This window comes from Lepidochelys kempii, chromosome 5 (genome assembly GCF_965140265.1).
Source record: "Lepidochelys kempii isolate rLepKem1 chromosome 5, rLepKem1.hap2, whole genome shotgun sequence".
Taxonomy (NCBI): Eukaryota; Metazoa; Chordata; order Testudines; family Cheloniidae; genus Lepidochelys; species Lepidochelys kempii.
In genome coordinates, this window is record NC_133260.1 from 26,802,220 (window position 1) to 26,825,801 (window position 23,582).

Sequence of the window (23,582 nt, forward strand, 5' to 3'; positions counted from 1 at the left end):
AAGATTTTAACTTCTTTGGGCAGGGATTTACTTTTACAGGACATTCCACAATGGGCCCATGACTTAGTTGGGACTTGCAAGTGCTGATATAATGTAAATTAATAAAAATAATCAGTACTTTCTTCTGTTTATTGTAATAAAAAAATAAACAGCCTATAAAAGACTTTAACAGTGCCGCTTTAGAGACAAAGGACTGGGCTCAAGTCTGCAGATTGAGTCAGTGAAGTAAAATTAAATTCATGACAGCAGATCAAACCTCATCCCAGTCAACTTCTAGGTTTTATCAGTCTCCAATAATCAGAACAGCTGCTCCTAGTAAGGTGGTTTTGAAGGTAGAGATAAGATGGTTGGGGACAGCAGTGTCTGTAGAAGTTGTCAGAAAGGAGATCTCATGATGCTTGCCCTTTGCAGAACAATTTTTTTTGCTCATTTCTCAAATAAATTAGCTTATCATGACTATAGGTTGATAGTATTTCTGTATTAAGAGCTCAGAGCTATCACTCAAATAAATTAAGGCAGGCAACAGAATTGTGGAAATGAGGTGACAAGATTGACAAATTTTCAGTTCCCAAAACCCCAACCCCATAACCAAGAACAAAAATACCTTTGCATAAAGACTATATTCACCTGATAAGCTACTTCATATAAACAGCCATCCTTTCCAGCCAAAAAGATACGGCCATTTTCAGTGGAAGTTATGGTTAGAAGATAGGTATTATCAGTAGGGAGTGAATAGAGAGGATCTGGAAGCAGCTGCATTCCTCCAGACATGCTGTCATTCAGGGCTCCAGAACCTTAAAGAAATCAAGAAAAAACCCCCATCACATCTGTTAAGTTTGCTTGTTTAAATACCATGGTATTGTGATTTAGGACTATTTCAGAAAATCAGGAAACACTATAGTGAGACTGCAGCTTAGTGGACTGCCAGAGTTGGTTTCTTTCTTTTCTTTTTTTTAAAGTCACAGCAAGTTTTGTTTACATTTTACCTCTCTCGGAAGCTTATAATCAATACAATTAATATCCCAAAATCCTGACAAATCTAAACATAAGACTTCCCAGTTTGTCTATCAAACAGAGACATCATAACAACAACCTATTGAAAATATATTCTATTTTAGCCCTCTAATATTCTTACTCCCTCATAACTTTCTCAAAACCTCTCATTTATTTTTTCTACTTACACATTTCATGTGTAAAAATATACAGTACTGGGCTTGAGTTTTCCGTGGTTCTGAATCAAATGCCAAAGAGTTTAGAATTTGCCAATAAGGGTACCTTTACATTGCATTTTGCTCCAAGTGGGAGCAAGCCTCCCAGCCTGGGTTGACAGATCGGGGCTAGTGGGGTCCCACTAGCACTCTAAAAATAGCTGTATAGACAGATCTTTGAAGTTGCAGCTCAGGCTGGAGCTCAGGCTTGAAGCCATCACCAGCCCTAGGCTTCAGAGCCCAAGCCACAACTTCAAAGTGCTCTCTAGACAGCTATTTTTGGAGAGTGTGAAAGAGCACCATTACCTAGAGTCTGTCTACTGGTCAGGAAGGCATGCTCCTACTCGCTCCAAAATGCAGTGTAGATATACCCTAAGACACATTAAAAACTGATGCAGTTCACATGCTGCTCCTCCCTCAACACAATACTTGATTACTGGGAAACAGTTAACAGTCAGAGTATCTTCAAAAAGAACTAAAGGGTGGGTAACAGAGAAGATACTTCTCTGAATCTCTTGCAGGACAGGATACTGTATCCTACGTGAAAAGGATGCTATAAAGTTCTTTCACCCTGGATGCAGAAAGCCATAGAATTTTAGGAAAAGCCCCTTAGCATGCAGCTTAATATTTTTTAAATTACATGACTAGTAATAAATTAATGTTGTGTGGCAATTAATTCGCAACTGAGAATATTATCCTAGAAATTTATATTTACTTGGGATGCGAGAGAGAATTACCTGCTTGCAAATTAGCATAGCTAAGTCCTAGAATCACTATATCCACAGGAGTGGCCAGAACCAGTAGGTATCGTACATGAGGCTGGAAAATACCTAAGAAAAGAAGAAAAGTTAGAACTTAGTTCAAGGCCAGTACACCAGATTCATACTAAGATCAACATCTTCCCTGCATGCAATTTACAATGGTCTGAGGGTTAGTCATATTGAAGGTCTGACAGCTTGTGAAGCGCCAGAATTAGAAAACTATATACCATTCAGATGCCCAATTTTCCAATGCTTTATCTCATTCTATTCCAGCTCTGACAAGTCATGAAATATTGAGTCTTAAAATGATATTCTTATTACTATCTTCTTTTAACCTCCAACCCTACCCCCTCTCTCCAACTCTGTGTCCAATCTGATGTAAGCAGCTGTGACCAAAAGAACTACTACAGCTAGAAACCAATATTTCATGCCAGCTGACAGCAAGTCAGAATTCCTAGTTTTCAAATAGTATAAAACATTAGATTGTAACTTAGCAGTAATTGTAAGATCTCTAATGTTCATGACTACCTCACTACTTGTGACTTGTAAATCCTTCCATAACGCCTCTAGTTTCGTAAAGAAAATTAATCAGTTTTTTAAATTTTTGACAGTGTTCAGCAGCTACAGAATTCTGGTCACTGTCATGCATTTTTTATTACCTGCCTTTGGCTTCACAAGACCCACAGCAAGAATAGTTTCACTAAGACCATCAAAATAAGCAAGGTCTCCCCTGTCAACAAATGAGAAAAAATTACATCAAAGCACAACAGAAAAGACTTTCAATATCCAATAATTTCTAAATATACAGAATCTGAAACTTTTAAATTCTTCTGTTACTATACAACAATTGTAACCCATCTTCTGCATTCTTTTCTTAGGGTGGAAGCAAGACCATTAGAATGGCACTGACCGAAAAAAGTCATCATAATAGCTATGTAACCAATCCTCTGTTTGGAATGAAGTAGTCATTTATGCTTTAAGTTTCAAATTTAAAATCCAACTGTATTTTTAATTCTCAGTTCCTTGTCTATTCACACAGTCTATTTTGTAGTCTATAGTACTCCCAAAGTTAGTCCAGATATAGCTCAACAGGAGAAAGGGATTCACTGCACTATTCACAACCAACTTTCTTTCCTTCCTTCCTTCTTTCTGATAAAATTATCTAAAGTGAGTTTAATTTACTATGGGGAAAAAAATCTATATATAAAAAAACCCACCTGTAATACCGTGAAGTTAGTATTATTCAACCCTATTGGTGCATGCATTTTGGAGATATTAACTAACCCTGTGTAAAGCACAAGTCTCATTTAAATCTCCTCTAGAAGTGTAATAATTCAGAAGAAAAACTGCAGTTACAGAAAATAAGTTATACTATAGAGACACATAAGGAACACAAACCCAGGCACTGAATGGGCATCACAAGCATCTCTCCCTGAGGCATTCAAAAAGACTATGAATTTATCATCATAGTTTTATGAATCTTTAAATCATAAGTCAGGTAAGATATTTATATTAATAATAAATGTAAGTCAGAAAGCTTTGGTATATCTTCATCATTCTAAAGCCACATTATAAACATAAAAATAGCTGACTGTGGGAACATGATTGCCTACTACATATACACCATAATGCATGGATTAAACCTAGTCAACCAAGTTAATTGCTGTATGAGCATATGGAGTCTAAAATAAAAACATTCCTCTTAAAAATTTTGAACTCAAGCTCAATATAAATACACCAACAACTTTAGGAGAGTAGAGAAGCCCAATACTAAAGGCATGCATTTTCCTTACCCATCTCTTATCCCCACTACACCAAAAATCCAGAACCTGAAATGATCAAGGTACCTTAAAATAAGTACACTTCTGTGCTGAAACAAACCACTCCCCTTATAATCATGACTTAATTCAGATTTAACACCATATATACCTGTAGAAATTTGTTTTCTACATACCCATCTTCATAATTCCACATAAAAATGTCACTGTCAATAGTCAGCCATGCCCTGCTGATATCTGAAAATACTCCCATCATACAATTACATTGCATATCTGAAATACCACAGATGTAAGGAATAATGTACTCAGGCTAGCCATGACAAAATCCCCATCAGGCTATTTTAAAGTTGTAAGAATATGCACAGATACTAGTTAAAGAAGTTCTGTATGTGTGTACGAGAAGCTGACATATTTTGACAAGTGTGAAAAAATAAATGAAAACTACCTTTAAAAGAAATCAGATACAGATGTTGGGGGAAATTTCCTTGGTATTAGCTGTGCACCTCCCAAAGCTATGACATCATACTGCAGCTTTCTCTGGCCCTGCTTTGTTTGAAGATATTGCATATCAAACACATGGGGCATATTCACTATTTACTGCTGGTAAGTACCAGTAATACCAATGGACGTTCCACCTGTGCATCATAAATAGACTATGCTCCATGCTGGGAAAACCAATAACTACCACTGTTGATGCTTGGGCAGAATAAAATGTTCTCTCCTCAGACACCTTTTTACAGAGTTGGTGGGGGGAAAAAAAAGCACCATTTTGTAGCCCTATTACTTAAATGAGCATTAAAATTGAACAATCCATTGAAAGCAATAATGACTATTTTCACTTTCAAGGCCTTTCAGGCCTATCCCCACACTACCTACCACCAATGATGCCTGCCTCCATTGCCCCCTTGTTAAATTTCCAAAATAAGCAATTTTGTGCTTACTCCCATGCTGCCCCTCATGCTTGGCGGGAGTTCTACATAAATGTCTGCAAAGCTACATCATTTTTCACCTTCAAATCCTTAAAACTCTCCTTTGCTGTGCTGGTGCCTACAGAACGCTTGATAGTAGTTAGGCTGCTGGTGTGTTGAGATTGCTGCATATCATGCTGACTAACACACACTCACACACAAACCAAAATCTGAAATGGTGCCCCTGGTGAGCCAGGAGTGGCCAGAGAGCTGTGGGATGGCCCGGGGCTCTGGCAAGACATAGCCTCCTCCATGTGATAGCACAGAGCCAGCCTTGAGCCACAGGCTGAGTGCCACGCACCACGAGCTGCTGCACAGAAGTAACACCCAAAAATATTTAAATAAATGACATTCTATTATTTTTAACAGTGCAATTAAAACTGTGATTAATTGTAACTATTTTTATTCTTGCAATTAATTTTTTTTATCGTTTGACAGCCCTAAAAAGATATGCACCTCACGCAAGTAAGTTATTCCACTTGATTTTAAAAGCACTTTATTTTTACCTCTAACATATACAGACCCCTTTAATGTAAATGTACTAAAATTGTTATGACAAACATACCCAACTGTCATTAAGCATCAAAATTACAATATGTAGCTGCCGATTATTGAAGCAACTTCACATAGATGGACCCCTGTAACTTCTTGGGAGCCATATGGACTCCAGGGTGGGTGTGTGCAGGATAAGGGTCCATCCAGGGGAAGCTGCTTGAAGGATCAGGGCCAAAGCGATTATGAAATAACAAAAGTTCATTTATAAAATTATTATACACACAAAGTAACATGCTATTTTTATTAGGATACGTCCAAATTGCTCCACTAGCTCAGGGGGAAGCGGGACTCTGCGGATTGAACTGATTTCTGGAAGATTGGGTATTGAGAGCAAACCAGGTCCTTGCAAAGGATAATCCATATCGGACATACCAGAAACTGTGGGACTACCTGCAATTAAAATAAATAAATAAAACACTTTAAAGTTTCATATGAAAAACAAGTTGTCAGCCAAAAAATAATACCCAATTGATACTTTACTTCAATTATCCTTAAGAGATTTCCCCTGCCCCAATATTTGAATTAGCAAGCACTAATTTCTGTTAAACCTGAATTAGACTACTTTATATTCCTCTCTTAATTTTGGTTGATTATTTCAGATAAATGGACAAACTAGAAAGTCCTTAAACCACAGGGAAGAACTAAACCAAATTTTAGCCCCTGATCCTTCAAAGACTTAAGCACATGTTTAATTTGAAGCATACGAGTAGTATTAAACATGAGTTTAGCATGTGTATAAATGTTTGTAGAATCAGGACTTTATACTGTAAATCCTAAATGAGACATGAGCAAAAGCAAAATTTACAATACACAAATAATACAAGTGCACTAAGAGTAACACAGCTCACTCAAAATATTTATGAAGTATTTTTAAAAGAGGGACTTTCACAATTTCAAGAGTATTTGTTTAAAGCCATATCTATAATATACATTTTAAATAAAGAAAACAAATAAAACATCTAGTGCCCTCCTAAAATTGGCTGATAGGCTCTCAAAATCTAATTTTATATATATGCTATAAGCACCTTCCATCCGAAAGGCTCTCGTAACTTGTTCACAAACTACATTGGTATAATACAAGTGAAATACAGTCCCCTCTGTCTATTATAAACTCCAAAGTTTACATTTGCAATGTTTTTCTCCTGCCACCAAATGCAAGTTAGGCTAAATGCAAGGAGAGTCTCCTTTGTGGGAAGAGACTTATCAGACCAAGAAAAGTGACGGTCTGTAAAGCTTCCTAAATGTTGTCTTCCTTTCCCTTTAGTTACACTTTTGACAGCTAAGTAACTTTTGAGATATTTTCATTTTAGAACTGCTGTTTCATATTCTATATTAGTGAAATCAGTTTTAAAAACTGTACTCTTTATTTGAGGAAAAAAGAGAACAAGATGTGTAATCTGTCCATGCACAAAAAGTTGCAAGATTGGGGCCTTGTTTTGTTGACTTTACCCTCTTTGGATGCATTTAAGCATCAATCTCTCCCCCCTTCTTTTTTTTCCGTTTTCCTCCTAGAGTCAACCCCAATGCTATCGCTCACTATAGGATCATTTAAAATGACAGGTGCTTTAACTTAAGTAACTGTTACACGTAAGCGAGGTGCTCCTGACAAGGGAGAAACCTACATAACCCATCAAAGATGACTGAACTGAACCACAAAGGAAGCAAATTCTCAACATACATGAAATATGGGCAATAAACTTAAGGCAAACTGCAGGAATTATCTGGCAGCGCTAGCCTTAGTCACCTGTGGATGCTCACAGCTTGTCTATGGTACCAGCCCGATGGATGGGCAGCAATCAATCCAGCGGGGGAGAGGAGGAGTCGATTTATCATGTCTGGTATAGACTCAATAAATTGACCACCGATCGCTCTAGCGTTGACTCCCATACACCACCTCAAGGAAATCACAAGGGGAATCAACAGGAGAGTGTCTCCCGTCGACACAACGCGATAAGTAGATCTAAGTATGTCAACTTCAGCTACGTTATTCACATAGCTAAAGTTGCATAACTTAGGTCCATCCCTCCATAGTGTAGACCAACCCTAAAGCGCCTCATATGTCAGGGTATATCTACAGTGCAACAGAACACCCTCAGCTGGCCTGGGCCCATCGGGCTGGGGCAATACAGATTCAGGCTCCAGCTCTGACACCACACAAGAGGCGAGGGTCCCATAGCCCAGCCCAAATATCTACACTGCAATTTCACAGCCCTGAAGCACAAGCGCTGCAAGCCATGGGTGTTTCACTGCAGTGTAGACATAACCTCGGAGACTCCTCAGCGGAACCAGGATTCTGAAGTGCAGTTTTCACGACCATCCGGAGGGGCTGGAGACTAGAGACGCCAGTGCCCCACGAGCTGCAGTTTTGGCTGGATGTGACTGCCTGCGGGGGGCCGAGGGCAGGAAGAGGGTCGCAGAGGCACAGTACAGGGCGCTCTGGCACTGCTGCCCGCAGAGGGTCCCCAGAGCAGCCATCCCTGCAGGGGAGGTGGGGGGTAGCGCGCGGATCCCCGCGTGACCACCGGGCCCCAGCGGGATGAGCCGTGTGCGCCCGACCCGGCCGGGGAGAATCACAAGGGGAGGAGGAGGAAGCTCTGAGCGGGGGACCAGAGCGGTGAGCGGGCCCGTACGGATCCTCACCGGGCGCCGGCACAACCAGCAGCTCGGACAGGTCTGGGTAGCAGCGATCATCCTGGATCTGCCGGTCGATGATGCGGCCCGCGTTCTCCAGCGCCTCCTGCAAGGCCGGGGCGGCCGGGCTCATCGCCACAGGCATAGCGATATCGGCCGGAGAGAGACAGGACCGCGCCAAACCCCAGCAGCCACCGCGCCCGAGCGTCTGACGTACTTCCGCCTCACGACCACTCACTTCCGGCGAAGGACGCCCCCGCAGGGAAGGGTTAAGTTTAAACTGGTCGCTGTGGTGCGGCGTCGGCAGGGAAGAAGATCCGGCGATGGATGCAGAGGAGACCGTTGGGGTGGGGGCGCTGGCGGCTGAGGCGTCTCGTGAGTGAAAGGGGAGGGGCAGGATGGAGAGCAGGACCAGGGGCTCCGAGAACCTGGCGGGGGGGTGGGAGGAGGAGGAGGAGGAGGAGCGCCGCGCGCCTGCCCTGGGCGCTCGCACCTCGACTGCAGAGCTTGGTAATCCCTGGGCTCTTGGATCGGGCCGGGCCGGGCCGTGTGCGCCGAGGTGACGGAATAAAAGAGCTCGGTTGCTCCTCTGAGGGCTGGTCTTAGCAAGTGACACCTCCCCCCCCCCGGTCAGTGCCGAAGTCACTAGCAGTACCCAGCGCTTAGATGGGTGGTATCTTCTCAGCCAGCGTGTGATTTAACTCCCGCTGCGCCCAGTCTGCGTCTCAGCGACAAACTCTCCTGCTGGATTAGCGTACAGCGCCGAGCGCCCCACGAGGCCTACATCCTTCCCTGTTCCTCACAAACAGCATGTTGTTGTTGTCTGCTCTCAGGCAGAACATTAAGATATGTTCAGTGAAGGCATGTCTAACATTAGTCTGTAATCTGTTGTTTGTACTTGATAAAGTATGAGGCTAGAGTTTTTAAGACCACAGTGTGGGCCAACATCTCTATTATTTATGAGTATTACTGTAGCAGCGAGATTGGAACCTTGTTGTGCTAGGCACTCTGCATACACACAGTAAGAGAGTCTCTGCAGTGAAGAGCAGTCTAAAAAGCCAAGACAAAGAGCACAAGAAAGGACATCTCATCACCTGCGTTGTGCATGAACAAACTAAGGGCTTGTCTACACTGGCACTCTACAGCGCTGCAACTTTCTCGCTCAGGAGGGTGAAAAAACACCCTGAGTGCTGCAAGTTTCAGTGCTGTAAAGTGCCAGTGTAGACAGTGTACCAGCGTTGGGAGCCGTGCCCCTCGTGGAGGTGGGTTTTTTTCAGAGTGCTGGGAGAGCTCTCCCAGTGCTCAGCCGTGACTACACAATCCAATGCTGCGCCAGTGCTTTAACATTGCCAGTGAAGATGTGCCCTAAGGCACTGAGAAATTAGGGGACTTGTCCAAGGATATACTTGATGTCTGTGGCAGAACTGGGAAGTCCCAAGTTAATATCTTAATTGCAAGACTATCCTTTCCTTAAGTAGAAGATGATAAATGGGAAAGAATTAACAAAGAGCTATAAAGCTGCTGGACTATTACCAAATGAAGTGCAAACCAATTAAATAAAGATGTTGTTAATAAAGGCTAGGATTTTTCAAACAAGCCTAAGGGAGCTAGGTACTATCGTAATATTGGGCCTACAAATTTATCCTAATTGTAAGCAAAACTATAAAGTGACTGTTGAATATCTCAGCCATTACACTTTATAACCCTATCCCATTGGACACTGAGGCCTGGTTTACATCTAAAACTTAGGTAGACCTAGCTACATCGCGGTTGACTCAGCTACATCACTGAGGGCTGTGAAAAATTTCATGCTCTGCACACTGTAGTTTTGATGATCTAATCCCCAGTTTATTCACAGCTAAGTAGATGGAAGAATTTGTCTGTTGAGCTAGCTGGCGCCACTCAGAAAATCACTGTAGTGTCTATACTACAGTGGCAGATGGCTGAGATTTGAGCCTGTGTTTGTGCAATGTTTAGATAGAGTTCTCTCCAACTAACCATGCTGCTAAACCTGTTTGGGGGGATGATGCCAGGGACTTACAAGTGCAAGAAATATATTGGGGAAGGAGGACTATAAAGGGTAACTGGGGAACATGGAGAGGGAAGTGAGTTTGGCTGGGAAAACAACAACCTGCTTGAGTGCTGCCACAGCAGCAGGGACAAGAGTCTGTCCAGCACCATATTTGTGGCTACGATGTACTATGTGTGCAGCTCTGCTTATCCAGTAGGGCTGCTTCTCAGTAGCTGTGGGTTCAGAGAGTCCTGAGCGGATGTCTTTAGGAGTCTCTGAGTGGGCCAATCCCCTTGTGGCAGGGCTCTTCTTGATCTGCTGCAATCTCCCACGCAGTCACTTCCTGCTGGTGGAGGTGGCTCCTGTTGTGCTTCCTGGTGCAGCTCCAGCTGAGCAGCTAGGCACGGAGGGCGATGAGTGGCCACAACTGGGGAGGTGCTGGAACGGTGGGCTCTATGCACAGAATTTACTCTAACCATTCTGTTCCTTTGTAGATATGGAGCTGGTGGGAGGACCCCATCCGGAGCTAGCAGCCACGATGGGCTTCTCAGGCTTCGGTAAGTCCAGGGCTCATGAGAAGGGAAAATGAGGCACTGTCTGTGTGCTGGAGGGATACACCTTGTGCACTGGGAAAGTACTGGTTGGGGATGGTGAAGGGGGCAGTAGGCAGGAGTGTGAGTCTCTCTGGAGTAGGGTAGCATTATCCATAGCTGGAAAGCCTAGAGTACCTCTTGGGGCAGGATGCACTTGTTAAGGGTGTTGCAGTTCAGATGAAGCTTAACGCTGAAGCTTGTTTGTTCTTTCCCCAATTTTATATTATGGGTTGTGATTTAGAAGACTGTAAAATGCTCCTCAGTGGGTTGTACTATAGTATTTGTGGATTTAACTTTGACAATACTCTTGGAAATGCAATGTAAAAAGCATGGTAACATACGCTATCCAATTCACATCAATCACAGTAACTGTATATAAACTATGTGTGTATAGTGGGGAATAGGAGGTAGATTTTTTTGAAAGGCATGAAGGGCAGTAAGGTGCCCAATTCCCATTTATGTAACAGTCCTAGTGAGAGAGTTTTAATCTGAAACTTGAATTGAAGAGCATCTGAGTTATCCTGGTAACTTGCTCATTTTAATCTTCTGAAGTTCATGTTACTTGGTTTTAATCAAAGTTTCTTTTTCACTCATCTTTTAGGAAAGAAAGCACGAACTTTTGACTTGGAAGCAATGTTTGAACAAACTCGAAGAACTGCAGTGGAAAGAAGTAAAAAAATGCTGGGTAAGATAGGTGAATCTCCCATGCTTGTGTATTTGACAAAAGGCTAACACACAATAATCTAACGTGTTTAACACTTGCCTTGTTTACATGTAGGTGTGAAAACATGTTGGAGAACATGTTTTAAAAATACACTTCATCATAGTGTAGACTGCTGTAGTGGGGCTGGATCATGCTGGGATGACATACCGGGACTTTTGCTGCCTGGAGAATGCCGTTTTGTTCTCGAAACAACATCCTCCCTACAGTGTGTGGTGCATGCACAGTCACGCTACATTGAAGACACCATTTGTTAGAGCAAAATGGTGTCTTCTGCATAGCATGTGTGTGTGCAAGGTCATGCTGCCAGGGGCGTTCCAGTAGCTTCCCCTTGAGGACTTCACCACTGAGTGTGGACAAGTCCTAAATAGTTTGGGATCCGCTTACTTGAGAGATACCTCTCTCTCCAGGCCACACCTTTGTGATTGAGATCAGCAAAGTTGCTGAAGCTCCCTTATTATAAGTATAAGGAGCTACTTCCAAGTCATTATTCTGGACTATCTTTCAACCTTGGAATTTGTTCCCCACACCCTCTGGTCAAAAATAACCAGAATTTGTTAACTTTCAGGCATAATACAAGGCCTGTGTAATTACTGATCCATTCAAGGAGGGGATGGGCACGGGGGTACAGGATTTGATTATCATGGTTCTGATTCTATGCTGAGAGCCATGTGAACACACTTCTGTGCAGATGCCTATTGGCTTTGGGGCTCTGAGCATTTGCCGGAGTATACCTGCTTTGTTCTTAGTTCAGGTTTGGGCCTAAGTCTGCTGTAAATTATGTATTTATTTGCTGGTGTGAGGAACACTTTGATGATATTGTGAAAATCACTTGTATAAGAGGGTCAGAGCATTGACTTAAGCACCTTTTAAATATTGAATAAATCTAAATAAATGTTTCTTCATGTTGAAATGTGTGATGCTGGTAAACCATGTGCCAGCTCATGCCAAAGTCACCATGTGACATTCCCCAAGGTACAGCCTGGACTGTTGCACAGCTGTGCCCCCTCAGTTCGCCAACCTTTTACAGACTTTGCTTTGAGAGCAAGCACTCTTGGCCTGCCCTCACACAGCTCCCAGCATGTAAATTAATCTGAGCTATTCTGCAAAAATGTTTGCATCAGCCACCCTTGAATTACACAGTAGAGCGACACAGCAAATTCCTTGTCCCAGACTTTCTCCACAGAAATATGTGTCTTGTACAGCCCAGCACCCGTCTGGACAAGAATACAAGCTCATATAAAGTCTGTCATTTCATTAACAGAAAATGTTATGCACAAACCTTGTTACCTCAAACTGAGTTCCCAAACAATTCAATCCAAGCAAACTGTTTTAGATAAAATAATAAAAAGTTTGACTACAGAAAGCAAGATTTTAGGTGATTACAAGTAATAATGCATAAAAGTCAGAATTTTTTATAAAGAAATAAAAGGTAAAACACACTAAGTTCACTATTAAAGCAAAAGTGTCTCTCATCACATGTTCTAGCAGTCTTACTGGCTGAATTTTTCAGCCGGGATCCCTCCCTAGTCCAATGATGCTTCCTTTGTCTTTCAGATGTTTTTGATGCTATGAGTAGAGATGAAGGGAGAGATGTTTTGTGTCCTCTGTTCTTATCTCGTATAGTTATTTTCCTCTTTAAAAATCATTTTGGTCTGAGGTTCAGAAGACACACAAAGTCTATTTGCATGGGAATCCTCAGCTGTTCCTTTGCCAAGATGTAAATTTCTCACTCACACCCTTCTTCCTGCCAAAGAATGACCGGTTAACCAGGTCATTGAATTGTAGGACTGGAAGAGTGCTTGAGAAATCATCTAGTCTAGTCCCCTGCAATCAGAACTAAGTATTCTAGTCCATTTGATTATGTTAACACCTGCCTGAGGCATCAGTTTGCCTTTTGTCTCTGAGGAACTGGTTCGTGCCTGCCTTTCTAAACTTGGAACATGTCTCAGCAATGTCATATAGTAGACTCTTATTTCTCCAGTACAATAATGATCAGCAAATTATGAGTTTTCAAATGGTGCCTCACAAGGCATACTTTGTAAAAGTGGTGGACATAAGGGTACAGACTTGTAAGACCCCATGTCTCAACTGAACACTGACAAATGCTTAACTGGAATCATTCTGGCTCACCTGTGTGTTAGTATTGTTAAAGTAGGTGATACAGTTATATAAGAATGTTTCATGTTTACATTTTTTTAAATGCTTGAGAGTTGCCGTATGTACTAATTTCACTTATAACATCTATATCCCCTTATTGTATGGTGTCATAAACATACAGCTAAGGATAGCATAAAATCCCTCCTTTACCTGAAAGGGGTTAAGAAGCTCAAATAACCTGGATGGCACCTGACCAAAAGGACCAATAAGGGAAGATGATCCTTTCAAATCTGTGGGGGGAGGTTTTGTTTTGTGCTCTCTGTTTGTTGCTCTCTCTGGGACAGAGAGAGACCAGGGCAGGAAAAACACATCTCCTAAAACACTACCTAAAATAAGCATCTAAGATTACAAATTGTAAGTAATAGTAAGGAAACGCGTTAGATTATCTTTTGTTTTAGCTTGTGAATTTTCCCTATGCTAAGAGGGAGGTTTATTCCTGTTTTTTGTAACCTTAAAGTTTTGCCTCGAGGGGAATCCTCTGTGTTTTAAATCTTATTACCCTGTAAAATTACCTTCCATCCTGGTTTTTCAGAGGTGCTGCTTATACTTTTTTCCTTCATAATAAAGTTCTGTTTTAAAGAATCTGATTGATTTTTAGTGTCCTACAAATACAAGGGTCTGGTCTGTGCTCACCTTGTTTACCTATTTGGTTGGTATATTATTCTCAAGCCTCCCCAGGAAAGGGGTGAAGGGGCTTGGGGGGGATATTTTGGGGAAACAGGAACTCCAAGTGGTTCTTTTCCTGAATCTTTGTCTAACTCACTTGGTGGTGGCAGTAATACCGTCCAAGGACAAGGAAGAATTTGTGCCTTGGGGAAGTTTTTAACTTAAGCTGGTAGAAATAAGCTTAGCGGGGTCTTTCATGCTGGTCCCCACATCTGTACCCTTGAGTTCAGAGTGGGGAGGGAACCCTGACATAAGGTAATATTTAAGCATTTGTATTTTAAGTCTCTCTGACTGTGTAATCAGACAGAAGAGAGACATTAACTAGTGTAAACATTGGTCTCCAATGGAAGGTATGTCATGTCCTGGCTAACGAGCAAGGCCCTTCAACACTAGAGAGATTATTGTGGAACATGAAAGAACTCTGCTCCTTTCCTGTCCCCGATGAGTCATACAAGTGAATGCCTCCCATCAGCTGAGTTTGCAGCTCAGAGCAGAAGGGACTAGGGTAAGGGAATAAACCCCAAATAAGTAGTAATTGTATCTTTTTGCTGGTTGGACTCTGAGCGACAGGATTACTAGGCATAAGCAAAAGAGCCAAGTGTTTTGTCTGGCTTAGCCCTAAAGGGGCCTATAGAGCTTGCTTGTCATAGAAGTTTCTATTACTTCAGAAACTTAAGTTATTTACAAGGTTAAAGCAGATATGTAGACAGATGAACTACAATCTTATTTTCTTATTAATAAATCTGTATAGTTTATTAGAGGATTGGCTACAAGTATTGTCTTTGGTGTAAGATCTAAGGTGCAATTGACCTGGGGAAAGTGACTGGTCCTTTGGGACTGGAAGTAACCTTGATTTGATTTGTGGTGTTAATTAGGCTAAGCTGGATGGTAAAACAGGTCAGAGCACGCTAAGGGGACTGTCTGTAGCTTCATGTTAAGGGTGTTAAAAGTGAAACTCAAGTATAGTGCTCCAACCAATGTTTGAGGTTTGTGCCCTGGACTTCTTAACAGTCTGCCCTGAGATTGGTACTCTTGCCCTTGAGCCACAGGACAGCTGGACACTGATGTAGTTATAGCAGAATTCACATACTACAGGTCAAGTATATAGATCGTAACCTTAGTGCTGCTAAAGTTTAAACTGGATAGTGAGAGTTTTAAAGGTTAAAGAGTAGACACAATGGGTGAATTGCTATCATATGATGATCTTGGGAGAAAAGATATTCAAGATACATTTTTTTCAGAAAGAATATCCCTGTGACTGGGGTTCTGGAGGGAGCCAGCTGAGGTCACTCAATTAGGGGGAACTGCAAAGAATAGGGCAGACAATCACCAAAGCTGGTGGATATTCCAATACTTAAATTTAACAAACCAGCACAAAACAGCTTCTGTTATACCTCATTGATTGCTCAGAAGTCAACACAGTTCCCCTAAAGTAACCTAGTCTCAGACCTCCACCTAGTCACCCAAGTCAAATATGAGGATTAATGAAAATCTTAATCATAAAAGAAAAGGTTCTACTAATCCCAAAGGTTAATGAATATTCCAGATCTTACCCAAGTAATAAGAATTGGCTGTAAGTATCTAACTATAGGCTTGTGATGTAACCTTCTGTTTCCTAAGCACAACCAGTAATTATTACACAAATTAACATAGGGCAACTTATCCATTAGGTAGTCTATCACAAACTTCAACGAGACATAGACAATGACATTATTTCACGCAAACTTTCTTCTAAACGTTAATATCCCCTTTTGATCTCTGAATTAATAGTTATAGTGACAGACAGGAACTATCTGTTTACATGGCTAATGTTTATGAGTATACAGACAATTAGTATCACTTCCAACAACATAAGTTTGCATTTCAAAGTTCTAGCCCATCTACCATGAATGGCCCTAATTAACAATTGCAGATCTTTCTAACATGACATTAAAGGTTGGCTCTGGGTCATTCAGCCTGCAAGGTGCTTAACCCTTTCTGGCCATGTGTTATACTTTGTATAAGATTCATTGCAATTATATAACAGTGATAATAATGATTTTCATGATTATGTTCTAATTAGACAACTTCACAATCTCCTAAAAAGAAAAGCCCAGTTCAGGAGCTGAGAGCTTTGTTCATAAGTTCTGACCAAGTAGAGTCCGAGGACCCTTCTGCCTCAGACACTGCAGAGGAGAGCACTGCAGTGGAACTGGACCAGCCCAGGAAGAAACAAGCACCAGAGACTGAGGGTGGAATTGTGGATCAGGGAGGCCGAGGCCACAGTCAAGATCAGTGAGGAGGTAGAGGAGAGAGCCCACCAAAGACTCAGGGTCAACAAAGAAGTTGATGAATGAGTCCACCAATGATGCATGGAACAAATTGAATCAGTCAAAGCCTATGAGGAAGCTGAGGAGAGGGCACAGAGGAGGCAGATAAAAGCTCAAATATTACAGTTCTGGTTATTGGGACAAGTAAAAGGAGCTTTCCCATCCAGTGAGTCTAACCCTCCCACCCCCCCAAATGGAGTGGGAGGAAGTCACTCAATGTATAAAGAAACTGACTGTGTAGAAGAATTCCTGTCCACCTTTGAGAGACTGTGGGATGCACAATATCCCAGTGGATAAACAGATATCTGTACTCTTGTGATGTTAGCCTGGGCACAATCTGGATTGCTGAATAGCTGTCTCCTGAGTTCTCAAACCTGGGATACCTTTTACACAACTTTACTGGTGAACAGCCACTCCTGGCCAGTTAACGCACAGCCTCCAGCATGTAACTTGCTACCGGCTGCACAGTATTGAGTGCTGCTAGTTAACCACTCATGAATTATGCTGCAGAAGAACATCAGCAGATTCTCTAGTCCCAGACTTGCCCCCAGAAATGTCTTTTCTATTGCCCAGCATTTTGCTGAACAATGCAAGCTCATATAAAGCCTCATTTCATCAAAAGACAATGATGTATACTAGCTTTGTTATCCCAAATGGAGATTCCACCACAGTTTAATCGAAACACACCGGTTAGAAACAGAAAACAAGTCTATTAACTACAGAAAGAAAAGTAATGAGGCATTGTCCGAATTGGTTACTAAGACAACAAAAAGATAAATTAGGCATTTCGCGTGTATTTTAACAAGCTAAAATGGATTGAGAACAAATATCTTTCTCACCAGATGCTTTGCAGTCCACTGGCTGAGTTTTCTTTCACCAGGACTCCCCTTCTTTTACCCCTACCTCCAGTTCAGTTCTTTAAGAGTTGTTGAAGTCATGAGCAAAGATGGAGGAGAGTGAGATCCAGTGTTTTTCTCCCCTCTTTATAATTCAGTTCCTTGTGTTAAAAACATCCTTGCAGAGTCATGGTGACAAACAGCCACCATGTTTGTGGATGTGAGGTTTGAATTGTCCTTGTGATGAAATGCAAATTTCTCGTTCACATCTTCCTCCTACCAGAGAATGGACCTTTAAACAGGTGACAGCTGATTAACACCTGGCTGGAGTGCTAGTATGCCTGTGTCTCTGAAGAACTAGTTTGGGCCTGCTTTTCCAACTTTAGAGCATGATACAGCAATGTTATACCATAGAAACTTACAATTTTGACACACATTTTACCAGGATAGTAAAGTTTAGCAAGTTTGAGTTTTTAAATGATACCTCACAAGGCATACTTTGTACAAAATTTGTCACTCTATAAAAGTGGTGAACATGATGGTATGGACTGTCACACCTCTTAACCAGATTAACTGGGAAAGCCAGACAAGTTTTTAATGGTATTGAGGAGGGCGATGCTACTGTGTATAAGAAATGTAAAGGAAATATATTGAAAAGATTTAAGATTATCCATGAGCCCTCAGAATGTTTGACAATATCACTCATTTTGAATACATAAAATGTGTAATTTTATGAGAAAATAGATATTGGGGTGGGGGCTAAAGGTGATTATAAAAAACTGTTTGATCTGAGGCCTAGGAGCAATTGTTATGAGTAGTTACAGAAGAGGTAAAGGCAGCTATGTGTGACAAAAAGCCACACACAAATTTATAGGCTGCTGTCATAAATGTAAAGGGAAGGGTAAACCCCTTTAAAATCCTGGCCAGAGGAAAAATCCTCTCACTTGTAAAGGGTTAAGAAGCTAAAGGTAACCTCGCTGGCGCCTGACCAAAATGACCAATGAGGAGACAAGATACTTTCAAAAGCTGGGAGGAGGGAGACAAACAAAGGGTCTGTGTCTGTTGGTGTGCTACTTTGCCGGGGATAGAACAGGAATGGAGTCTTAGAACTTTTAGTAAGTAATCTAGCTAGGTATGCGTTAGATTATGATTTCTTTAAATGGCTGAGAAAAGAATTGTGCTGAATAGAATGACTATTTCTGTCTGTGTGTCTTTTTTGTAACTTAAGGTTTTGCCTAGAGGGATTCTCTATGTTTTGAATCTAATTACCCTGTAAGGTACCTACCATCCTGATTTTACAGGGGGTATTCCTTTACTCCTATTTACTTCTATTTCTATTAAAAATCTTCTTGTAAGAAAACTGAATGCTTTTTCATTGTTCTCAGATCCAAGGGTTTGGATCTGTGGTCATCTATGCAAATTGGTGAGGATTTTTACCAAACCTTTCCCAGGAAGTGGGGTGCAAGGGTTGGGAGGATTTTGGGGGGAAAGACGTGTCCAAACTACGTTTCCCAGTAAAGCCAGTTAGAGTTTGGTGGTGGCAGTGGTTATTCCAAGGACAAAGGATAAAATTAATTTGTACCTTGGGGAAGTTTTAACCTAAGCTGGTAAAAGTAAGCTTAGGAGGTTTTCATGCAGGTCCCCACATCTGTACCCGAGAGTTCAGAGTTGGGGAGGAACCTTGACAGCTGCAGAAATTGCTGATGAATATGTTGAATCAAGGGCCCATGGGGGCCCAAATCTCAGGGGAAGGGAAATCCCCATGTCACCCAACTTTGATTAAAAACAAACAAAACAACAAAACAAACAAACCAAAAACAAAACCCAAGGGAGACCATAGTTTAAAGCCCCCTACCAAAAGGGAAAGTAAGCAATCTACTGTCACTGTCAAGTATCAGAGTACCATCACTGTGGGGCTCCTGGCCATTTAGAACCAAATTGTCAAAAATTTAAAGTAATCCCATAATCCACACCTTCACCTGCCACTACTCTTGCTCCAAAGATAGCGGTAGGGCAGGAGGAAATAGTGAATATTAGGATTGAGGTCTTGGGAGTGTAGTGAAGAATTTATTTAAACTGTTAAGGTAAATGGCAGGAGGGACACAGCATTCCAAATCACTTTGGTCAAGGAAAGTTCGGTAAGAGAGGAAGACAGACTTGATCCTTAAGGTTGAGGATTTTAAAGGAGATACTATTGTGGGCATTAGCATTCTACTTCCTGCTGATGTTTTAATAGGCAATGATATTTTGTTCATCTCATAACTTGCAGCCAGAAAGAGTATAGCTCTTGCTCACTTGGCTTGTCTGTGGACATCAGGGAGGGTTGTGAGGATGAGGGAAATGCCCTCAGTCCTTTGTCAGCTGAAAGAAACAGTTTGTTCCCATAGGAGTGGTTTAAGTATTCCATTGCTTTGTCAGAGCCTGCTTTTGAGTGCAACTCAAAATAAGTTTACTGAGGCTCAACAGGCTGATCCTTCCCTTCATAAGGGTAGGACTGCAGCTCAGAATAATACCCTTTCTTGGGAAGGAAAGAGTAGATTTCCCCTCACTCCCTCCCCCCCGCCCTTGAATGTGGTTTGTTGTACAGGGAGACTCCCTTAGGGGGAAAAAAGGGCACTTTTTGTGAGGTTTTCAAGCAGGTGCTTGTGCCTGCTACGTACAGAACAGAATTGCTGTAGGTAGCTCATGATTGCCCCTTTGCTGGACATGTACAAGTGGAAAGAATCAGTGACAGGTTCGCACAGAATTTCTGTTGGCCTTGTGTTTGAGACAGTAAAAAATTGCTGTAAGTTGTCTTATGTTAGAACTTTAAGAGATTAAAGGGACCCTACAAGATACCTTTGCAGCTGTTGCCCATCATTAATCTTTGCAAGAGTATCTTAGATATTGTGGGACCCCTACCCATACCTTCCAGAAATGGAAAGAAATATCTACTGGTTGTGATGGATTCTGCCACTAGGTACCCAGAAGCCACAGCTCTGTCTAATATAGAAACTGAAACTATGGCTCCTACCTTAATTACTATTTTTAGCAGAGTAGTTTTTCTCAGGGAAATCTTGTCAGACTGTGGTACAAATTTCATGTCTGTAGTTTTAAAAGAGTTATGGTAGTTATGTGGAGTGAGGCATACAATGGCTGCTTCCTATCATCCAGAAACTAAGTCTGGTAGAAAGATTCAGTGTGACATTGAAGTCTCTGGTGAGGTTCTCCTTTGAGGAGTGTCCCTGTGAGTGCTCCACTTCAGCTGAATGTACGTTCCTATACCTTTTCATTGGAGAATTTCAGCAGCAGTGCTTGTCTGGGTCGTGCATGCGCTGTCCCAATCTCGTGCTGTTGTTGGCCGCCTATCCAGCTCTATGTGACCAGACCACCCTTAGTACCTTCTCAACTGCCCTTGGCCTGAGATGGAGGTGTTAGAATAGCCTATTTAGTACTCTGGTTAGATTGTTAACCTTTTCTCCCCTTTTCTTTTTTCCTCTTAGAATTTTATTTTCTTCTTTACGCAGGTTTTGTTACCCCTTAGAGTAGTGTGTGTTCACCTTTAAGGTGAACCTGCTATAGTTGGAGCCATGCTCTGTTCACCGGGCTTCAAGTGCTGCCTTTCCTGCTGAGAAGTGATCCTTATTTGTGATGGACACTCCCAGTGTGTCTGGTGCCTTGGTCAGACACACCTCCTGCAGAAGTGCTCTCAGTGCCCCTACTTAAAAGCTTGCAACAAGAAGGCCAGAGATCTGAAACTCAAACTTATTGTAATGGAGAAGTCAGAGTGCCTGGTCTCTGACCCCGAAAAGCAGCCTCCCTCCGGACCCTGGTCCCCTTTGACCCATTCTGACAAACAGACTTCACCCTCCTCAAAGAGAGAGGCTCTTTGAAGGCTTGGAGTCGAGAAGCAAAGAGAAGCCTACTTTGTCGACCACCGTACTGACAGAGCTACCTAAATATGCAGCACCAATGCAATCTCCACAGGCTACGATGCCGCCTTCAGCTCCCTTAGCGCCGAGTGCTCCGACGTCAGCACCAATACCTACAATTACATTGGCACCGACTGCCTTGGTACCGAAACCATTGGTACCACATCAATTTCTTCACCACAAGCACTTCCTTGTCTTGTCAACACCAGAATCACCACTCTTTGGCACTATTGTTACTCTGGTGCGCATGGTACTGTGCCACCTCTCCTCACCTCTGGACCCTCCATTTTTCAGTGAGGATGACGATGGTGCTTACTCATCATGCTACTCCTCTCCTATTCCAACTAGTATGTCATTAGGTCCAGCTGTATAGCCCAAATATCGCCACAGGACTGACACCCAGACATGGTATGGGCACCAGTGGATCCCACCACCTATGCCATTCTCTACTCAGTGGCCCTACTGGGACCCCTGAGGGGCATACAGGAGACAATACTCCAGGCCCCCGAATGCCTACAGAGAGAGGACTAGATCTACACCACCCTTAGTAGCTGCAACATTAGAGCCCCCAAGAGGAAATTTTTGAATAAGAGGAGGAGACCCTGGAACAGAAAATACCCCAACAACCAACATTTCTTCTTCCTCAGACGAGGCCATAATGCCTCCACCACTCACAACTGCCAGTGATTTCAAACGCTTTCAGGAACTGTTCAGAAGAATCACTGATTCCCTTGAGATTCCCCTAGAGGAAGTCCCAGAGTCCCAACATAAGTTACTAGACATTCTGCAAACATCTTCACAGATTACGCTTCCTGTAAATGAAGCGCTTATGGAACCAGCTAAAAAACTTATGGCATACCCCGGCAATAATGCTGTCCACATGCGAGTGAGTGGATAAATATATTACATTCCCCTGAAAGGGGATGGGCTTTTTATTTTCTCACTCCGCACCTGTCAAGGTTCCTTCCCCACTCTGAACTCTACAGTACAGATGTGGGGACCTGCATGAAAGACCCCCTAAGCTTATTCTTACCAGCTTAGGTTAAAAACTTCCTCAAGGTACAAACTTTGCCTTGTCCTTGAAGGGTATACTGCCACCACCGAGCATATTAAACAAAGAACAGGGAAAGAGCCCACTTGGAGACATCTCCCCGCCCCCCAAATATCTCCCCAAGCCCTATACCCCCTTTCCTGGGGAAGGCTTGATAAGAATCCTCACCAATTTGTACAGGTGAACAGAGACCCAAACCCCTGGATCTTAAGAACAATGAAAAAATCAATCAGGTTCTTAAAAAGAAGAATTTTAATTAAAGAAAAGGTAAAAGAATCACCTCTGTAAAATCAGGATGGTAAATACCTTACAGGGTAATCAGATTCAAAATGCAGAGAATCCCTCTAGGCAAAACCTTAAGTTACAAAAAGGCACAAAAACAGGAATATACATTCCATCCAGCACAGTTTATTTTACGAGCCATTAAAGAAAAGGAAATCTAACGCATTTCTAGCTAGCTTACTTACTAAGTTAACAGGAGTTGTAAGGCTGCATTCCTGATCTATTCCCAGCAAAAGCATCACACAGGATGTCAAAACACCACAGCAGATACATTGAGCAGAGAATTTGTCAGAACCACCAGTGGGAGCTAAACGACACAGTCCTGCAGAGCATATTCAAACACTGGAGTCACCCATCGTTCGACCTCTTTGCTACAGAGAATTACAAATGCCTACAATTCTGCTTGAGAGCAGGGTTGGAATCCTGATCCCTGGGTGATGCCTTTATCTTCAAATGGGACACGCCTCTGCTATATGCGTTTTCCCCCCATCCCTCTGCTATTGAGGGTAATAACATAAGGACTGACAAGGCCAAAGTAATCTTGATAGCCCCTACATGGCTGAGACAAACTTAATACTCATACTTGTTAAGGTATGGACCCTGTGCCCTTCTGCCGAACCTTCTGCCGCAGGATGCCGGACAAGTTTATCAACCGAACCTGGAATGGCTTCACCTGAGAGCATTGCTCCTCCGTGGTTCCATCATGATGAAATGATTGTTCGTCTCTAAGGTGCCGCAAGTACTCCTTTTTCTTTTTGTAAATACAGGCTCACATGGCTGCTACTCTGAAATCTGAAGATGTGAAAGACATATTATTAATCAGCAGAATGACAAGTACATGCAAGAGATTCAACATATGGTGTTACAACAAACAAGCCAGGGCCATTACTGCCCCTGTACCAATGATATTAGAATACATACTGGAGCTGAAGAAAACTGGCCGATCACTTAGCTCAGAGTACACCTCGCAGCTATTACTGCTTTTCACCACAAGGTTGTCGGTGTCTATTCACCCATCCTATCACCAAACGCTTTCTACAGGGGATCAGAAATGTCTATGTGAAATACAAGTCCATATCCCACCTTGGGGCTTGAACCTGGTGTCTTACTTATCTTCCATTTGAACCATTAGCAACATGCT

General features: G+C 42.2%; 2 protein-coding genes across 4 annotated transcripts in view; one reads left to right on the forward strand and one right to left on the reverse strand.

Moving 5' to 3' along the window:
* Positions 1-8,119, reverse strand: part of NUP155 (nucleoporin 155) — a 47,730-nt gene extending 39,611 nt beyond the window's left edge. The window contains exons 1-6 of the mRNA XM_073343798.1: positions 7,911-8,119; positions 5,523-5,660; positions 3,924-4,020; positions 2,629-2,699; positions 1,946-2,038; positions 628-794 (exon numbers count right to left, since the gene is read on the reverse strand). Of these exons, the coding sequence (XP_073199899.1) occupies positions 628-794; positions 1,946-2,038; positions 2,629-2,699; positions 3,924-4,020; positions 5,523-5,660; positions 7,911-8,046 (702 nt within the window). The 5' untranslated portion in view covers positions 8,047-8,119. The remainder of the gene's footprint in view (positions 1-627; positions 795-1,945; positions 2,039-2,628; positions 2,700-3,923; positions 4,021-5,522; positions 5,661-7,910) is intronic.
* A 15-nt stretch (positions 8,120-8,134) lies between these two features.
* Positions 8,135-23,582, forward strand: part of WDR70 (WD repeat domain 70) — a 271,958-nt gene continuing 256,510 nt past the window's right edge. For all 3 annotated transcript variants that reach the window (XM_073343800.1, XM_073343799.1, XM_073343801.1), the window contains exons 1-3: positions 8,135-8,276; positions 10,407-10,469; positions 11,107-11,190. In XM_073343800.1, the coding sequence (XP_073199901.1) occupies positions 8,225-8,276; positions 10,407-10,469; positions 11,107-11,190 (199 nt within the window). In that variant the 5' untranslated portion in view covers positions 8,135-8,224. The remainder of the gene's footprint in view (positions 8,277-10,406; positions 10,470-11,106; positions 11,191-23,582) is intronic.